At 35.8% G+C, this 14,907-nt stretch overlaps 1 protein-coding gene across 4 annotated transcripts in view; it reads right to left on the bottom strand.

Moving 5' to 3' along the window:
• TRAPPC8 (trafficking protein particle complex subunit 8) overlaps positions 1-14,907 on the bottom strand; it is a 53,349-nt gene that overhangs the window by 23,628 nt on the left and 14,814 nt on the right. For all 4 annotated transcript variants that reach the window (XM_084219150.1, XM_084219151.1, XM_084219152.1 and 1 more), the window contains 11 exons: positions 14,818-14,899; positions 13,140-13,387; positions 11,411-11,526; positions 10,013-10,163; positions 8,614-8,714; positions 7,026-7,131; positions 5,380-5,511; positions 2,884-3,108; positions 1,764-1,872; positions 834-1,028; positions 515-645 (listed from right to left, as the gene is read on the bottom strand). In XM_084219150.1, the coding sequence (XP_084075276.1) occupies positions 515-645; positions 834-1,028; positions 1,764-1,872; positions 2,884-3,108; positions 5,380-5,511; positions 7,026-7,131; positions 8,614-8,714; positions 10,013-10,163; positions 11,411-11,526; positions 13,140-13,387; positions 14,818-14,899 (1,596 nt within the window). The remainder of the gene's footprint in view (positions 1-514; positions 646-833; positions 1,029-1,763; positions 1,873-2,883; positions 3,109-5,379; positions 5,512-7,025; positions 7,132-8,613; positions 8,715-10,012; positions 10,164-11,410; positions 11,527-13,139; positions 13,388-14,817; positions 14,900-14,907) is intronic.

Raw genomic sequence — 14,907 nt, 5'->3', positions numbered from 1 at the left:
TCATCTAAAGTATTCAAAACATTAATTTTTAATACAATAAGTTTTCATTTCTCTTCTAATCAAGATACTAAGATGTTTCTATGTTATATGAGCACAGTTTTTCAGAACACACATTTCATTATGTACAGTAGCTCAAATAAGAAAAAGGTATATTTGATAATCTACCTACTGACACTCATATTTGCAAGTCAAGGCTAGTGTGACTCAAAACAGACATGGTACATATATAAAGAAATCCTGGAAGTATTTTGTTTTGCCTTCAGCTTTACAATACACATTAGAATTTTTTGCTAACTTGGCTGCTTTGTGCCCTACAGACCTAGGAAAATCTTGATAATATCAAAATTATTTCAGTAGCTACTATTCTTCTTGCCTTTTTTTTTTTTAGTTTACACTTAAACCTTCATGTTTAATGTTGATGCTTAAATATTTTTGTATCACAGAATTTTGAATACTCAATATATACTCCATACCTGCAGCTGTTTAGGTTGGAAAAGGATGAAGCTTTCTTTACCTGCTCTTTTGTTTCTCCATCCTGCTTTGCACTGAAGTCTTTAGGTTGAAACTTCCACAGCAATGAAAGGTCAGTCAAAAGAAGCGGAACTTTTAGAGGGTTTCGGAAGGACACTTCTACAGTTATTGGTTCTATCAAAAAAGCGCAAGAAAATAATGACAACAGGCTTTCCCCATCACAATCTGAAGGCTATCTCAGAGTATTCACATACAAACAACTTGCACAGGCATGTTGGCTCACATCTCTAATAAGACAGGAAATATCAATACAAATTTATCTAACCCAGTTTATTTCTGAAGTGTAAAAATCTTAACTTTACCTTCTATCACAGCAAGTGGAAATTTGGAGTTATCTGAGTAGCGATTTAAACAGAACTGCGTTGGTTGAAAGTTTGATGGTATTGTTCCTTTATTTATCACAGACACAACCTGCTCCTCAAGCTCCTTCCACTGCTGGGATGATTCTGAGTCATACTCCTGATCCAGGCTTACATGTGTAGCTGCCTGCTTCTCACCTGCAGAGAGAAAGGCGGTCTTAAAGGTGAGAAGAGTGATGTGCAACAGCTGCATCAGAGGGCAGCACTGGCAGTTTGGTAACTATTCTTAAAATATTTTAAGTTCTAGGTCAATATAATTCTTATACTACAATTGATTTTAAAAGTGAATTGCAGGGCATTTTGACATGCACACATGAAAGACAAGGCTGAGATTAATTTCCATATAGTTCCATTTGGATAGCACAGCATTCCAAGATTTTACCATGCTACATAGTATACCCAGGCTACAGATCATTTTTACTTTATAACAGACTACAACTCCACAGTACAGCCTTGGATTATATACGAATGTCCACTCAGCTTTCTTTACACTCAGGAATCAGAGTGTTTCAAATATTTCATCCTAGAGGAAGCTAACTGTAAAGCTAATTTGTAGCATGGCCATTAGCGTCCAGTATTTGCTACAGTAATAATAATCCCTTCCATGAAGTTCATTACAGACTTGCATTGAAGCTTCCCAGGTGTGAAAAACAGTGACAGTCCACACAACCACATACACAGACTTCATATTTACAAAGAAAGTCTGAAAACATCCAGCCAGTAGATATTAAGCTCAAGCTTTTCTTTTGAAGTATTTTTAAGTTACCCAGTTACTTTAGTTTTACATAGTGACAGACTTCTTTTAAATGGCACCAACTCCTGCACCACTCCTTAAAAAAGGGACCTAAAACTGTTTACTTAATATTTTCTAACCTTCTGCTGGTCGTCGATCATGGCCAAAGAAAACACGAGTTGCTGAGCTGTTAATATATGGTAAAGGAAGCTGTGGTAAGGGACCATCGGGTGACAGCTGGGTTGCATTCTGGAGCAAAGGAGCAAGAAAACAGAGTGTCATGTACATTGCCAATGGCTGAATGATAAGGAAGCCAAGTTAAAAACACTCAATATTTGAACAGGGAGTACTTCTAAGATGGAATAAATAATTTCAATTAACTGTTTGACATAGTTTTTTTTCCCTATAATAGGCGTTTCAAGTTTGAAATCCTTATGAGAAAAGGAGAATAATTATTTTAACCCTGAAATCTAATCACTACCATGGTTGCATTGCTGTTATGAGCTTTATTTGATGCAAACCTTGACTAACTCAGAATTTGATAAACTATATTCACTATCCCACCACCATCAAACAAGATTCTCACCAAGCTGAGCATTCAACCTCCGGCCTTCGAGTAAGGTCTGCCATAACTTAAACACCACAGAAATTCTGTTCGCAAGCTTTAAAAGACAGTAGCTACATGGCTGCATAGTGTGTGGCAATTTCAGCACTAAACACTCCATGATGCATACAGTATACTGCAATCCAGAATCACCCATGAACTTAAACACAAGTCAATGAGTCACTTGATCCATCAAATTCTATCCTTATTAAAGAATGAAATTCACTATATGGATGATGACAGAGCTACCTTGCCTTTATTAAACATGTATTATCAAAAGCCCTCAAAATCATTATAAGTTGATCATAACAGAACAAATCCATCTCCTCTAAAAAACTATTACACTTACCACAACTACAATCCAGCTATGACCCTCAAAAAGAAGACTTTATTGTAATAAAAACACACACATTACTGTGATAATAACCCATACTTATGCCCATCTGTGAAAGGACTACACACATGAAATGCGGCATGTGCGGATTTTTTTAAGTCCAAAGTAAAAAATGGAACACATCAACTAGATTAAAAAAAAAAAAAAAAAACCAAACTGGAACTAAGCAGATAAAACAGAAAATCATTTAATGATTTAATAGAAAATTGGTGGCAATAAAATTACTTATTACTCAAGAAACAGAGACAAGGAAGTAATTTACCTTATAGACATAAAGATATTCTCTTAAAAAAGCTCCTTGCTGAGCTGGAGGTTGTTTACTGTCATTGATCAAAATATGCCTGAAGGCAGACACAGCGTTGTCCAGCTGACGAAGCGTAAAGGACTGACGACCGATGGTGAAGTTAATGTGGTCTTCTGCAAGGGACCAGCCCTTCCCTTTGTAAACCTGCATGGCTTGACAGTAGCAACGTAAGGCATGTTTCTTCTGCAAGAAAAAAGGTAATTCGTCAAATTATCCTGTTATCCACTGACTGCAATTATGACATTATGATGATTGAACAGTAAGACAGAAAAGTAATTTTTACCCCATCCCTGCTACTATGTGAAGTGTAATGTTTCAGAACTGTGCCTCATAGAATCTGGTCAATACTAATCTAAGCACAGAAGTGCTTGTTCCTACAGTACAGAGCCTGGCCTCCAGATTAAGTTCACATTTTCAAAGACTACAGTAACAGGCAGTAAGTTAGAAAAGCAAATAAGAAAAGATTACTTTTTAAACAGCATTCGAAGTTCCTTTAGGACTGACCGCTAAAGTCTACAGAGCTCTACTGCCAAGCCTCAGGACTAAGCTAGATTTAATACATTTCATTCCACCCAGACTGAACTTTCAGTGTGGTACTTTCAGCCAGTTCAGTATACATACTTGTTGTATACATATTTTGGACAAAAATCCATGCCAAGAAAACCAACAAAACACAGCCCTACATACAAGAAAAATTACCAATCATCATATCAGCCACTGGGAGATAGATGGCCTGATCCCAGTCAGTTCCTTTCCTGCCCATACCTCAGGACCCACGCACTCAATCCCAAGTCTAGGTATTGAACAGCTGTATAGACATTCACTGTACAGCTAACTGTTAGCTTATACAAAATGGCAACAGGATTCCCCTACTTACAGCACTAATGGGGAAAAAAATCTAATATACATTCACATTGGTATGGTGATGACAGCAGAGTACAAGCAGTAAATCCTTAACATCAGCACGTACTAGTAACACTTTAAAATATGGTATTATGGTCTGCAGCTAAACAGCCTGGCTGATTTCTCTTCAGTACCATTTTATATTTTTGTTCCTCTAAGAAAAAATAAAATTAAAATTAAATTAAATTAAAATAAAAATTTAAAAATTTAAAAAATAAAAATAAATAAAAAAATAAAGTAAAAAATAAAAAATAAAGTAAAAAATAAAAAATAAAGTAAAAATAAAGTAAAAATAAAGTAAAAATAAAGTAAAAATAAAGTAAAAATAAAGTAAAAATAAAGTAAAAATAAAGTAAAAATAAAATAAAAATAAAATAAAATAAAGTAAAAATAAAGTAAAAATAAAGTAAAAATAAAATAAAATAAAATAAAATAAAATAAAATAAAATAAAATAAAATAAAATAAAATAAAATAAAATTAAATTAAATTAAATTAAATTTTTCCTGTAACACTGAAAAAGTACTTCTTGGAAACCAGAATCCCTACAAGTATTAGACACAAACAACAAAGAGCTGTTACACAATGCGTTCACTTTCCCAGACAAAGGTACAGGATATAAAAGAATGAAAATATGAAAAACTGATCAACTGCTTCCTGTCATTACTGTTCTGTCATAACAACAGACAGGAAAACTACTGCATGAGGAAAACCAAGGAGGAGGTGAAGTACTCCTACTATTCCTCACATCACAGAAGCCAACAATGCAAAAATACTTTTTCTAGTCCTTACCAGGACAGTCAGACTGAGATTGGGTAGGGTGGGAGAAAATCCCTAGCCAAGACCACAGGGCTTTGTTCAAAACAGAATTTTGACACCCTGGTTCTCCTGTATTATTGTCTTGCAATAAAACCCCAGCAGGAAACAAGCACAAGCTATCTTTACAGAATGTATCCACAACTAATGCAGAAACAAAGCACAAAAGTTTTATCCACAAAAGTTTATCTACCACTGTTAGAGCTGCCTACAAAGGAATATGAATGGGAGTAAAAACAATCTGAACTGCATTGCTTTGTCTGCCACTTAAGTCTAACAGCCACAGAGATGCTTTGGTTTGTTGTGTAGTAACTTGTTCATGCACCTACACCTCCAATAAAGAACATGTATTCAAGTCACCAGGAAAAACTAATATCTAAATTTTGCTATTATTCTAATAAGCTGAGTTTAACAAATAATCATATTTAACAATATGATATTTAACATATTTAACCAATATTCCTTTTCCCAAAAAAGCAAATTACTGTGTATAGAATAACACTGAGAAATGAAAACACACATTACTTAAGTTTCAAGTCAGCGATCTTCAGCATTCCTTCAAAAACAGAGGTAAAAGGCGAGGGTGATCAATCCAGAAATAATTTTCAGAAGATTACAGAATACTGCAGACTAACAGAGAAGTGTCAGAAGCCAAGCATCTTTTTTCCAGACTAATGACACACTTACGAAGTATCTAATACCAGGCATTATTTTCTATGTGGAAAGATAATACTTACCTGGCCTGCTTTACTAAATCTGTGGCCAGCCAGTATCATATGAAATGCAAACTTTCTAACCATGGGACTTTTCATGTTTATAAAACAATGGGCTGCCTGCTCCAACAGGAGTGCACTGCGAAGATCTGAATCCTGTTTAAGAGGAAAAAAAAATTAGCCTGAGTTGAATAAAACCATAAAAGTAACAGTGGCCTTGTTTTAATGCTAAGAGGGACATTAAGCTGTAAGAGTTCTGTAAAGCTGAAGATTCTTTTATATGCAAACACTCTATACATATGTGAGCACATAAAATAAGACTAAAAGTATTTTTCAATAGTGTTCAATACCATCATGTTCTTATTTGTTCTAGCGAAGCATATATGAACCTGTTTCAGCATGATTAACAAAATAAGTATTTTCTGCTTTTTCAGTTACTCAGGCTACAGTTTCAAACACTTACCATTATCTCTGAAACACTTTCCCATCTTTTTCCCTCCCCTACCCCTGCAGATATTACGGCTAGAACCAAAAAATAAGACTTCTACCAGGATGACTGAAAAATACAGGGAGCAATGAAACTTGGTGAATTTTTATCACATGCTTTCCTAATGTACAATTTCTTACTATTATATCCTTCTCTTCTGCCAAGACACAGCTGTATTACTTTAACCAATCGGAACAGAATCTACTAGATTTTACCACAGCTGAACTCCATGGTATCAGTGATGCTCATGTATCTTGACTACAAATATACTCTGGCACACCAATATAGTATCCAGTGAAGATTTTCCCTGCAACTACCAAAATGCTCCACAGGCATACTATGTGCAATTTTAAGCTGTAAAATGACCATGCAGAGCTAAAAGGATTTAAATTCCTTGCTAAAATATCTTAGTCTGCTCTTGTAAACACTGGTAGCAAGCTTAAATTGAAATAAAGAATGAAGCCACAGAGACACTTGAGAAAGAAAATTACAGAACTAAACAGATTTATTCCGTGCTTAAGCAGTCCAAGGAAGGTCTCAGAAGCATCACATTTGGTGCAGCTGGCCATAAAATCAGAACTACCAGTTAAACTTCCCTCCAAGCTTTAAAGGAGATGCTACACTATTACTGGAATTACATTTTTCTTCACTCCTTTTAAAGCAATACAATTCCTGGGTTAGAAGCTAATCCATGCTTAATTTCCACCAATTAATAACACAGAAGTGTAGGGTTTCACTTACACAGCAAGGTTCTCATGATTCATACCAGCTGAGCTACAGTAATCTCTTAGTTGCTTAAACTACAGAGAACTTCTGATTATATATGGGATAGCATCCATTATGGCTCTCGCAAGCCATGCTAATACTTTTAACACATGAGTTTGTAAGCTACAACATCCAAGAGCTAAGCAGATGTCAAAGAAAATTAGTTACAAAGCCAAAGATAACATATTTAGCATGGTTAAGGAAGTCAAGCAAGTCATTTGACTAGAAAAAAAGTAACTGTACTAGTTCCTTCACTTACAGCGTACACAGTTTTCTTCACTTCATGCTCTATACCTGTTCATTTGCTACCCTTGGCTAGAAAATATTCTAGCACAAGAATCAGAAGGTAACCTAGAAGTGTTTGGGTAAGAAAACAAATAGTGAGAGGGCAGAAACAGAAAAAGCTACTAAGTTTTACCTCACTGGTCAAACGAATCAGAAGAGCAGCTGCCTCTGAATATTTGCTTTGACTTTTTAAGATTTCAGCACTAAGCAGTACACAGCGTTCAGCCAGAACCATGTTCCTAAAGTAAAAACATGCATGTATTAATAAATATTTATCAAAATAAACCTCAGAGAACTTTTTTATCTCAAATCTTACTGATTTTCTACACGTGGCATCAGACTAAGGTTCTGTTGCTTATTCTTCTTAAAGCAAAACATTTGAAAGTTCACTCCCCACAAAACAACCACATACAGATTGACACGTCAAGTGTCCAATCCTACTATAACAGAAGCTTTATGAAAGCCAAAGCTGGAGAGCATTTTTTAGAACAGTATTGTATTTGTAAGAATACCAAATAAAATGATCTGATAAACAAGCTAGAAGCAGGTTGTACTGGCAAGTTGTACTTGTATACCAGGTGCCCACCAAGCTGTTCTGTCACACCCCCTGCTCAATAACACAGGGGAAGAAGATCAAAAGACTAAAAACCTCATGTGCTGACAAAGGGACAATTAGATCACTCGCCATTTAGTCATGGGCAAAACAGACTTGTTTCAGGAAAGAATAAATGAATTTATTGGCAATTAATAACTGAATAGCACGGTGATAAATAAAAGCAGAAATAAAACACCTCCTGACAAATCCTCCTTCCCAGGCTCAAGTTCACTCCAAATTCTTCTACCTCCTCCTCCCCACAAGCAAGGCAGGGGAAGAGGGAAAATGAGCTGAGGTCTTTTAACATTAACTTATAACATTTTTCCTCTGCTGTTTCTTCCTTCAAATCCTCCTCCCCTGTTTCAGTGTGGGGTCCCTCCCACAGATGCAGCTCTTCAAGAATTGCTCCAGCATGTATCATTTTTGCAGTGTACGGTCCTTCAGGAACTGTTTCAGTGTGGTTGCCCCACTGGTCACAGTTCCTGACAGCCACCTGCTGTGGCATAGGCTCTGTACAGACTACAGCCACCTTCAAGGTGCATCCACCTGCTCTGGCATTGGGACAGGCTACATGGTAGATCCTTCCTTGCCCATGCACCTCCATGGGCTGCAAGGGAAAATCTGTTTCAGCATGGTCTTCACCACAGGCCGCAGGGAAGTCCAGCCTTCTCCTGACCTTGGTATCAGCAGGGCTGTTTCTCTCATTTTCTCACTCCTTTCTCACAGCTGCTGCACAGTTATTTTTACCCTTTCTTAAATGTGTTATCACGGAAGTAACAACAGCATTGCCAGCTTGGGCAGCAGCAGGTTCATTTTGGAGATGAGTGAAAACTGATTCTGCCACAGGGAGCTCCTGCTGTCTTCTCACAGAAACCTTCCTTGCAGCCACTCCACTACCTAAAAATCTACCATGTGAATTCAATACACAAGTTCAATAAGCACTCTGCTAAGAAGAGCCCAGATCTCCTCTCATGCTATCCTAGATATGTTCGTTTATCTTAGTCCTTAAAATGTTACCATCATTCTGTGATCATCTGGCACTATTACTGTGCAGGGCAAAAAAGTTAAGCCACCAGATCTTTCAACTTTCACCATTCAAAGATCAGTACAAAAGTAAACAACATACTTGCAGATATCTCGATAGGTCTGAATTGCTGTCTCCATGTAATGAGCAGGATATGGCCTAGGAGCTCCAGGCTGAAGAAAAGCTGATACTGCTGCCATTTCCTACAAGAGAAATTCAGAAGAGTCAATGTAGGTTTTTCAACAAATCATAAACCTCAAAATACTGAGGAACATGTTTTAATTCAAGATCTTCATCTAATCAGTTACTGGCATATAAAAGTATCCAATACACTCTAACTGTAATACAACAGCCTATTTATGGCTCTGCTTATAATTAGCCAGATGGTTACACAGAAAAGTGTTTGCAGTTGACAGTACCCCCAACATTGTGCATAAGCATCGATTCAGTGCAGTTTTACAAATCCAAAAGAACTTCCTATTATCAGGAATATTATTCCTGTAAAGTAGCACTACCATGTATTTTAAGATGAGGTCTGTTTTTTGAGTTTTGCTAAAATGAAATTACATTATCAGCTTCCAAGAAAACTCTAGTAAACATGCAGTCTGAAATTTTACTTCTTTTCTCATGTATTGAAAATATTATAGCAAAGATTTTCTGCAGAAAGTAAACTCTAAGACTAGTAAATTACAATAAATTTGTCATTAAGTCTTCTTCCATTCATTCGGAAATTAAGATTTCCTAATATTATTCTGCTTATTCAGATTATCTAAATGCAGAGCAATTTTCTGAACTGTAAAAACAGACATTTAAGTAAAAGTTTTAATCAAGATGCAAAGGTGTACAATAATGCATCCATGCCTCTATGAAGCAGAATTTCGAATTTTAGCAAGTTAACCAGACTAAAGTTTATAATATGTATCTTCTAAAAATTGATAAAATTACTAATTTCCCCCCAGTTTACTCCCATTTATCTTGTTGAAAACTACTTTAGTCATAACAACCTTCATTCTTAGGAGGAAATGATAAATGAGTATGGGTTTAGAATGAAATTCAGTAATGACATACTCAAAGCATAGCCTTCAAGTTTTAAGTCACCTGAAAACACGTACAATACCATATTTATAGTGACAGTCTTGAATTTCTGGGAAATAAGTATTTTGCCTAAGTCTAAAAGAGATACTACAAAGCTATTTTACATCTGGCTCTGAATTATCAGTTTAAAGATCAGGTTTTTTTGGAGGTTGCATTCTAAGTTTTCTCCTTTCCACATTTTAAGAATTAACTCTCCAGTTTTTATTCATACCTTTGTTCCCTTCATATAACAGCAGAAAACAGATTTTACAACACCTTTGAGTTTCATAAAGATAGGCAGCAGATTTGGGGAGACCCTTACAAATTTGGAGGTGGAGGAGAGAGACTGCATTCTGTTACCTTCAGAAAATATCAGAGATTATCAGCAAAAATTCACAGAAATGTTCATGTTACGTGAAGTACCAACCAGTGCTCCAGCTGCATAAAGCATTGCCTGATCATTTAAGAAGTCCTTCTTTGCTGTATGGTAACAGCTATATGCAAGTTCATAGTGTTGCACCAAAAAGCACAAGTCTGCCATCTTCCGGATTTGAAGCTCTGGCGCTTCTGGTGGATACCTATAAATACAAATATTTAAATTCAAAGTCATCCTCTCTCAGCCTTGCCCCAAAACAGCCAAGAAAAGTGAATCCGCTTCCTTGCTGCCACACGTAACTTGGTTTCACATCCTACTTTCTGACTAGCAAGATTCACTGTTCCAGTAACATTGAAAGCACACACTCCTCTTAGCCAAGAAATATTAGAGTTCATAACTACCACTGAAAATGCTCAGTCAGATTAACCATTAGAGCTAAGCAGAACAGAATGAGAAGGGAAAAAAAATAAGATTTTGACTGTTCACTTGGCTTCAAGTTGTTATTTCTCCGCATTTCTCTTGAAATAAAACTATGCTTTACGTCAAAACACTGCAAGTTCCTGTCCTATGCAAGCATCAATCTAATTTTTGGTTAATCCAATATAGATGATTCACTTCAGTGATAATCAAATAGATTTTCACAAACACTTGCTTGTCAAATGCTGTAGGAAGTGAACTAAGCTTACAAGTTCAAAACAGAAAGCTGGAATTAGCAACATTTTGATTACAAATCCAAAGACATGCAAGAAACATTTGAAGCTGTATGTGCATGACAAGGACATTAACCTTTACTAGAAAATGACAGAAGTTATTTAGATTTCTGTGGTAAAGACAGTTGGAGAGTGTTTTCCAAGATTATGCATCCTAATTCACAGAGGGATTTACCAAATCATACAGAATTAGTATTTTGATAACACTTATAACCTGGTTTTACTGTATTCTAACACAGGTGCACTAAGTATGAAATTCCCTTTAGTTTAGCTCTTGAACACATTGTAAAAGCAATATATTCAATACTCTGCTGGAACAAACTGCATAGTTTTGCATAAGCAAAAACACCTATACATGGGGTTTGGCTGTAATGACAGGTGGAAAAGCCTGTACAAATTCTTAAAAAATCCCTCATGACAAACCACAGCTTCTTTTTATGACTATTACTCTTAAAATCATGTGTTCATATTAACTTAAAAAGCTTCCTTGTAAATAGGGCAGGCAGATGACTCTGCAAACAGTCTATTTCATCCCCTTATTCTTTAAATTCTGCTACTCCTTTATTGTACACATTTAGGTACAGTACTTTTCATGATTTTTCTAACTGAAATAATTCACAACATTGCTGGTTTAGTTCACTTTGCAGAACACCATCGAACAAACACATGCTTTCCCTCCTGCCCCTAAAAAGGCTACATTTGCAGTTTAGAACTAAAAATAAGGACTGGGATTACTTACAGCAAACCAGAAGTATTCTTGAGCTCATTTATACTTTTCTCTGGAACCTTGCTGCCACTAAACCATTTTTTAGTAGCAGAAAACAGTGATCGGCTCAAGCCTTTCCTGGATATTAACTGGAGGAAGACACTGAATTAGAGCACTATATTGCAAGAAATCTAAGTTAAACTAATATAAAAAGCCAAGCTTCATTATGGCTTTGTAAATTGATTTTTCTTCCATAAAACAGAAATAATCAAAGGAGTTAAATAACTAAGAACACTCTTTCTTAGAATAAATCTGACACTGAGACAGAAGTTCATATATTTATTTTTATATATTCATATATTCATAGTTCATATGTTTATTTTATCTCAGACAGTTGAGGTTTACTATTCTATCTCAGACAGTTGAGATTTGCTATTCCTTCTGTAAACTGGAGAAACAGACATCTTAAGAACTTGAACATTTGCTACATGTGTTTGAAAACTAAATTCTAAATAATTAGAATATCTAATTTTGGGTAGCAGTCCAACCTAAAATCTAGACCAAGTGCATACTACAAGAAAGAAAGAACCTTCTCTCTCATCCACATAAAGCATTATCACACCACGAACATCAATTTCAAGTGTCAAAGGTATGTGGCAAGCAACATTACACAACTTCATTTTTTTAGATACTTTCCACTTAGAAGGAAACGTCTGTAGGGAATTACTACTCCCATCCTAAAAGGCAAACTATAATGACTCTTAAAAGGTAATTTTAAAAAGCAGAACATGTCTCTTTTCTTACCAGGACTAGGGATATATCACTGCATTCCTGCTTGCTACACTTTCCATAACCACTTCTTTTTAATGCTTCTCCATAAAACTTAATAAATGTAAATATGGTCAGCACATACCAACTCCCAAAAGTCAATTCAGGGAGTGAGCTTTCCTAACACGACATGACCTTTCATATGAAAAGACCTCATACTTATAACTCTAAATTGAACAGAAAATCCAATCAAAATAAAATCCCAACTCAGACAACAGACAGATATTTGGGTCCAAAACTCAATGTAAATACAGTAATTTGATTGTATTAATGTAAGTCAATCCATCTCTTCAGCTGCTTAAGCCCATGTAAGAGTGAAACACTTGTAAAATAAAGGACTTCACTGTGATGTAAATAATTTTAATGCGTGACCTTGACTGAACATGGACATGATATTAGTCCCACTTCAAAAAAATGCCAGTTTGAGAGAAGCATATTCAGCTGAAAAAACTGCTGAAATCAACAGAATTACACAATTCAGGGTGTCCCTGCAATTCTTCCGTGTCAAGTAGCAGCTGAGGGGGACAGCTTTTTTTGCAGATGATTATTGATTAAATAAATTTCTTAAATTTAGTTGTGTATTCTGATGTTGAAACATCAAGTCTATTTTGTTCCCCATGCCAGATTCATCCAAAAGCATAGAATATTAAGATACAACAGATTTCCCTGGAAACAAGTCACACAGGTTTTCACCAAGAAGTCACCTTGCACTGGAGCTGTTGATACAAATTAGTTCTTGTTTTTTAAAAAGACAAGTAATAATGAGAAGACTTCAGTTATTCCTCTTAAATCTACTAACAGTTTTCAGAAAGACTGTTAAATCCTTAGATGAAGAAAGAAGTAATACCGTCAAAACAGATTTCTGGGTAACTGGATTTATACCCTAACCATTTTTCCTTATTATAGCACTAAATGTTTTTAAAAGTAGACTGACCTGATCATTGAGCTGTCGAATTGTTTTCTCTATGTGTGGCAAAAGTCCTCGAAATGTGAATTCCTGTATGAACTGCCTAATTCGATCGTGATCTGTGAGAGTTAAACAAGCACCATGAGGTGTCCCAGAATTTGACTTCTTTGAGTCTTGAAGTGATGTAGAAGCCTTCATGTAATCAGTGCTATCCAAACTGCCACTGGGATGATCGAGTTGAAGGGGGTGAGTCTTAAAGTTATTTGACAAGCTGTCTGTTGAAAGATTGAAATAAAAGCTCCAGTAAGTATAAAGCTACTTAAATATTTTGGGTTTTAAAGGTCATTTTTACTAACCTACTTCAAAGCTTTCCTTACTCAGAACTCTGGAAAGCAAAGCAATTCACCAACTGTTCTGCACTACAGATCAATGCTGAGCAAGCAGCAGCTGAGCACTGAGTATTGCATCATTCCTGCAATTCTCAGAAAGTTCAGGCAATCTCAAGAATTTCAACATGACTAAATATGTACGGTTCTGGTTCTCAACTACAGTGCAAAAAAAATCTTCTAGTATGCTGAGTAATATTAACAACTTTGAAAGAAAACTACGGAAACATTAAAATCAAAATAAAGCATTCATCAAAGTTGGGATTACAGCAATTACTACAATGGCTCCATTCTCTATTTTTATGCTTATGTTTTAAGGTTTAAAAAAAAAAAAAAACACAAAACACACCTAATTTTCCATGTTGTTCCAAGTAATCATGATGTAAAACAATTTCCTCCAAAGTCCTCTTTGTTCAATAGGAAGGGCTGCTGATCACTATTGCATTTAGCTTTTTGAAATCGACTGAGACACTGCTTCACTCTAAGACTTAAGCAGTTCTCTTATCTATAAGAAAATCAGCTTGCTCTATCTGGCACCAAGCAAAGCTGAGCTGGGAAAGCAAATCCTCAATGGATATTACTCATGAAATCTAATCCTGAGTTTGTAAAGTTCAATTGGTAGCTCCCAGACTACACCTGGGGTGCAAGGCCTTCAGAGATGGCAACTATAGGGTCTCCTACACATGCCAGGTCTCCACAAGCCTTTCAGGTGAGCTATGAAGGATCTGGGCCGAGGCAGGCCAGGCAATGAAGGGTACCTCACTTTTACCCTATTTGGTGATGCCTCTCATCTGAATCCGACACAGCTATCTTAATTGTTTTTAAGGGTGCAATAATTTGGACTCAATTTCATTTACTATCCTATCCCATCCACAAACTGACTTCCAAAGCAGGTGCTTCCAAACAACTTAGAAACTAAGCACTTCCCTAAGATTTACAGATTTAATACCAAAACCAAGGACAAAAAAACTCCAAATTCTCAGTTCCCAAGTTAGAGCAAAGCATACAAACCAAAACTTTCATTATTATAAAAATTGACCATTTAATCCTATGCTATTTTCACTAATTACCAGAGTTTGCAGACAATATGCTTAGACTTACAAAATATGAGCCGAATACATCATTAACCACCTCATTAAAGAGATGTCACCAATCCAGTAGGTCAGTACCACAGCATTTTTCTTTTGAGGACACTTAGAGCATTTAAAAAACCATTACTCTGAGCTGCCTTACAGACCACCTAATTAAATACTGTCGAAGATAAAAGACAGTTGTTTAAATGCTATAAGATCAAGGTTTTCATAAAGTTACAAAAATACCTTTAATTTCACTGTCTATGCCATCTGATATCAAGTGATCAGTATTCTTGTTTGAAACAGCAGTATAATCTTCATAGGAATCCTGCCAGA

The sequence above is a fragment of the Fringilla coelebs genome (assembly GCF_963513975.1).
Source record: "Fringilla coelebs genome assembly, chromosome: 1".
Lineage (NCBI taxonomy): Eukaryota > Metazoa > Chordata > Aves > Passeriformes > Fringillidae > Fringilla > Fringilla coelebs.
Note: the sequence above shows the minus strand (reverse complement) of the source record. Positions and strands in the feature narration are given on the sequence as shown.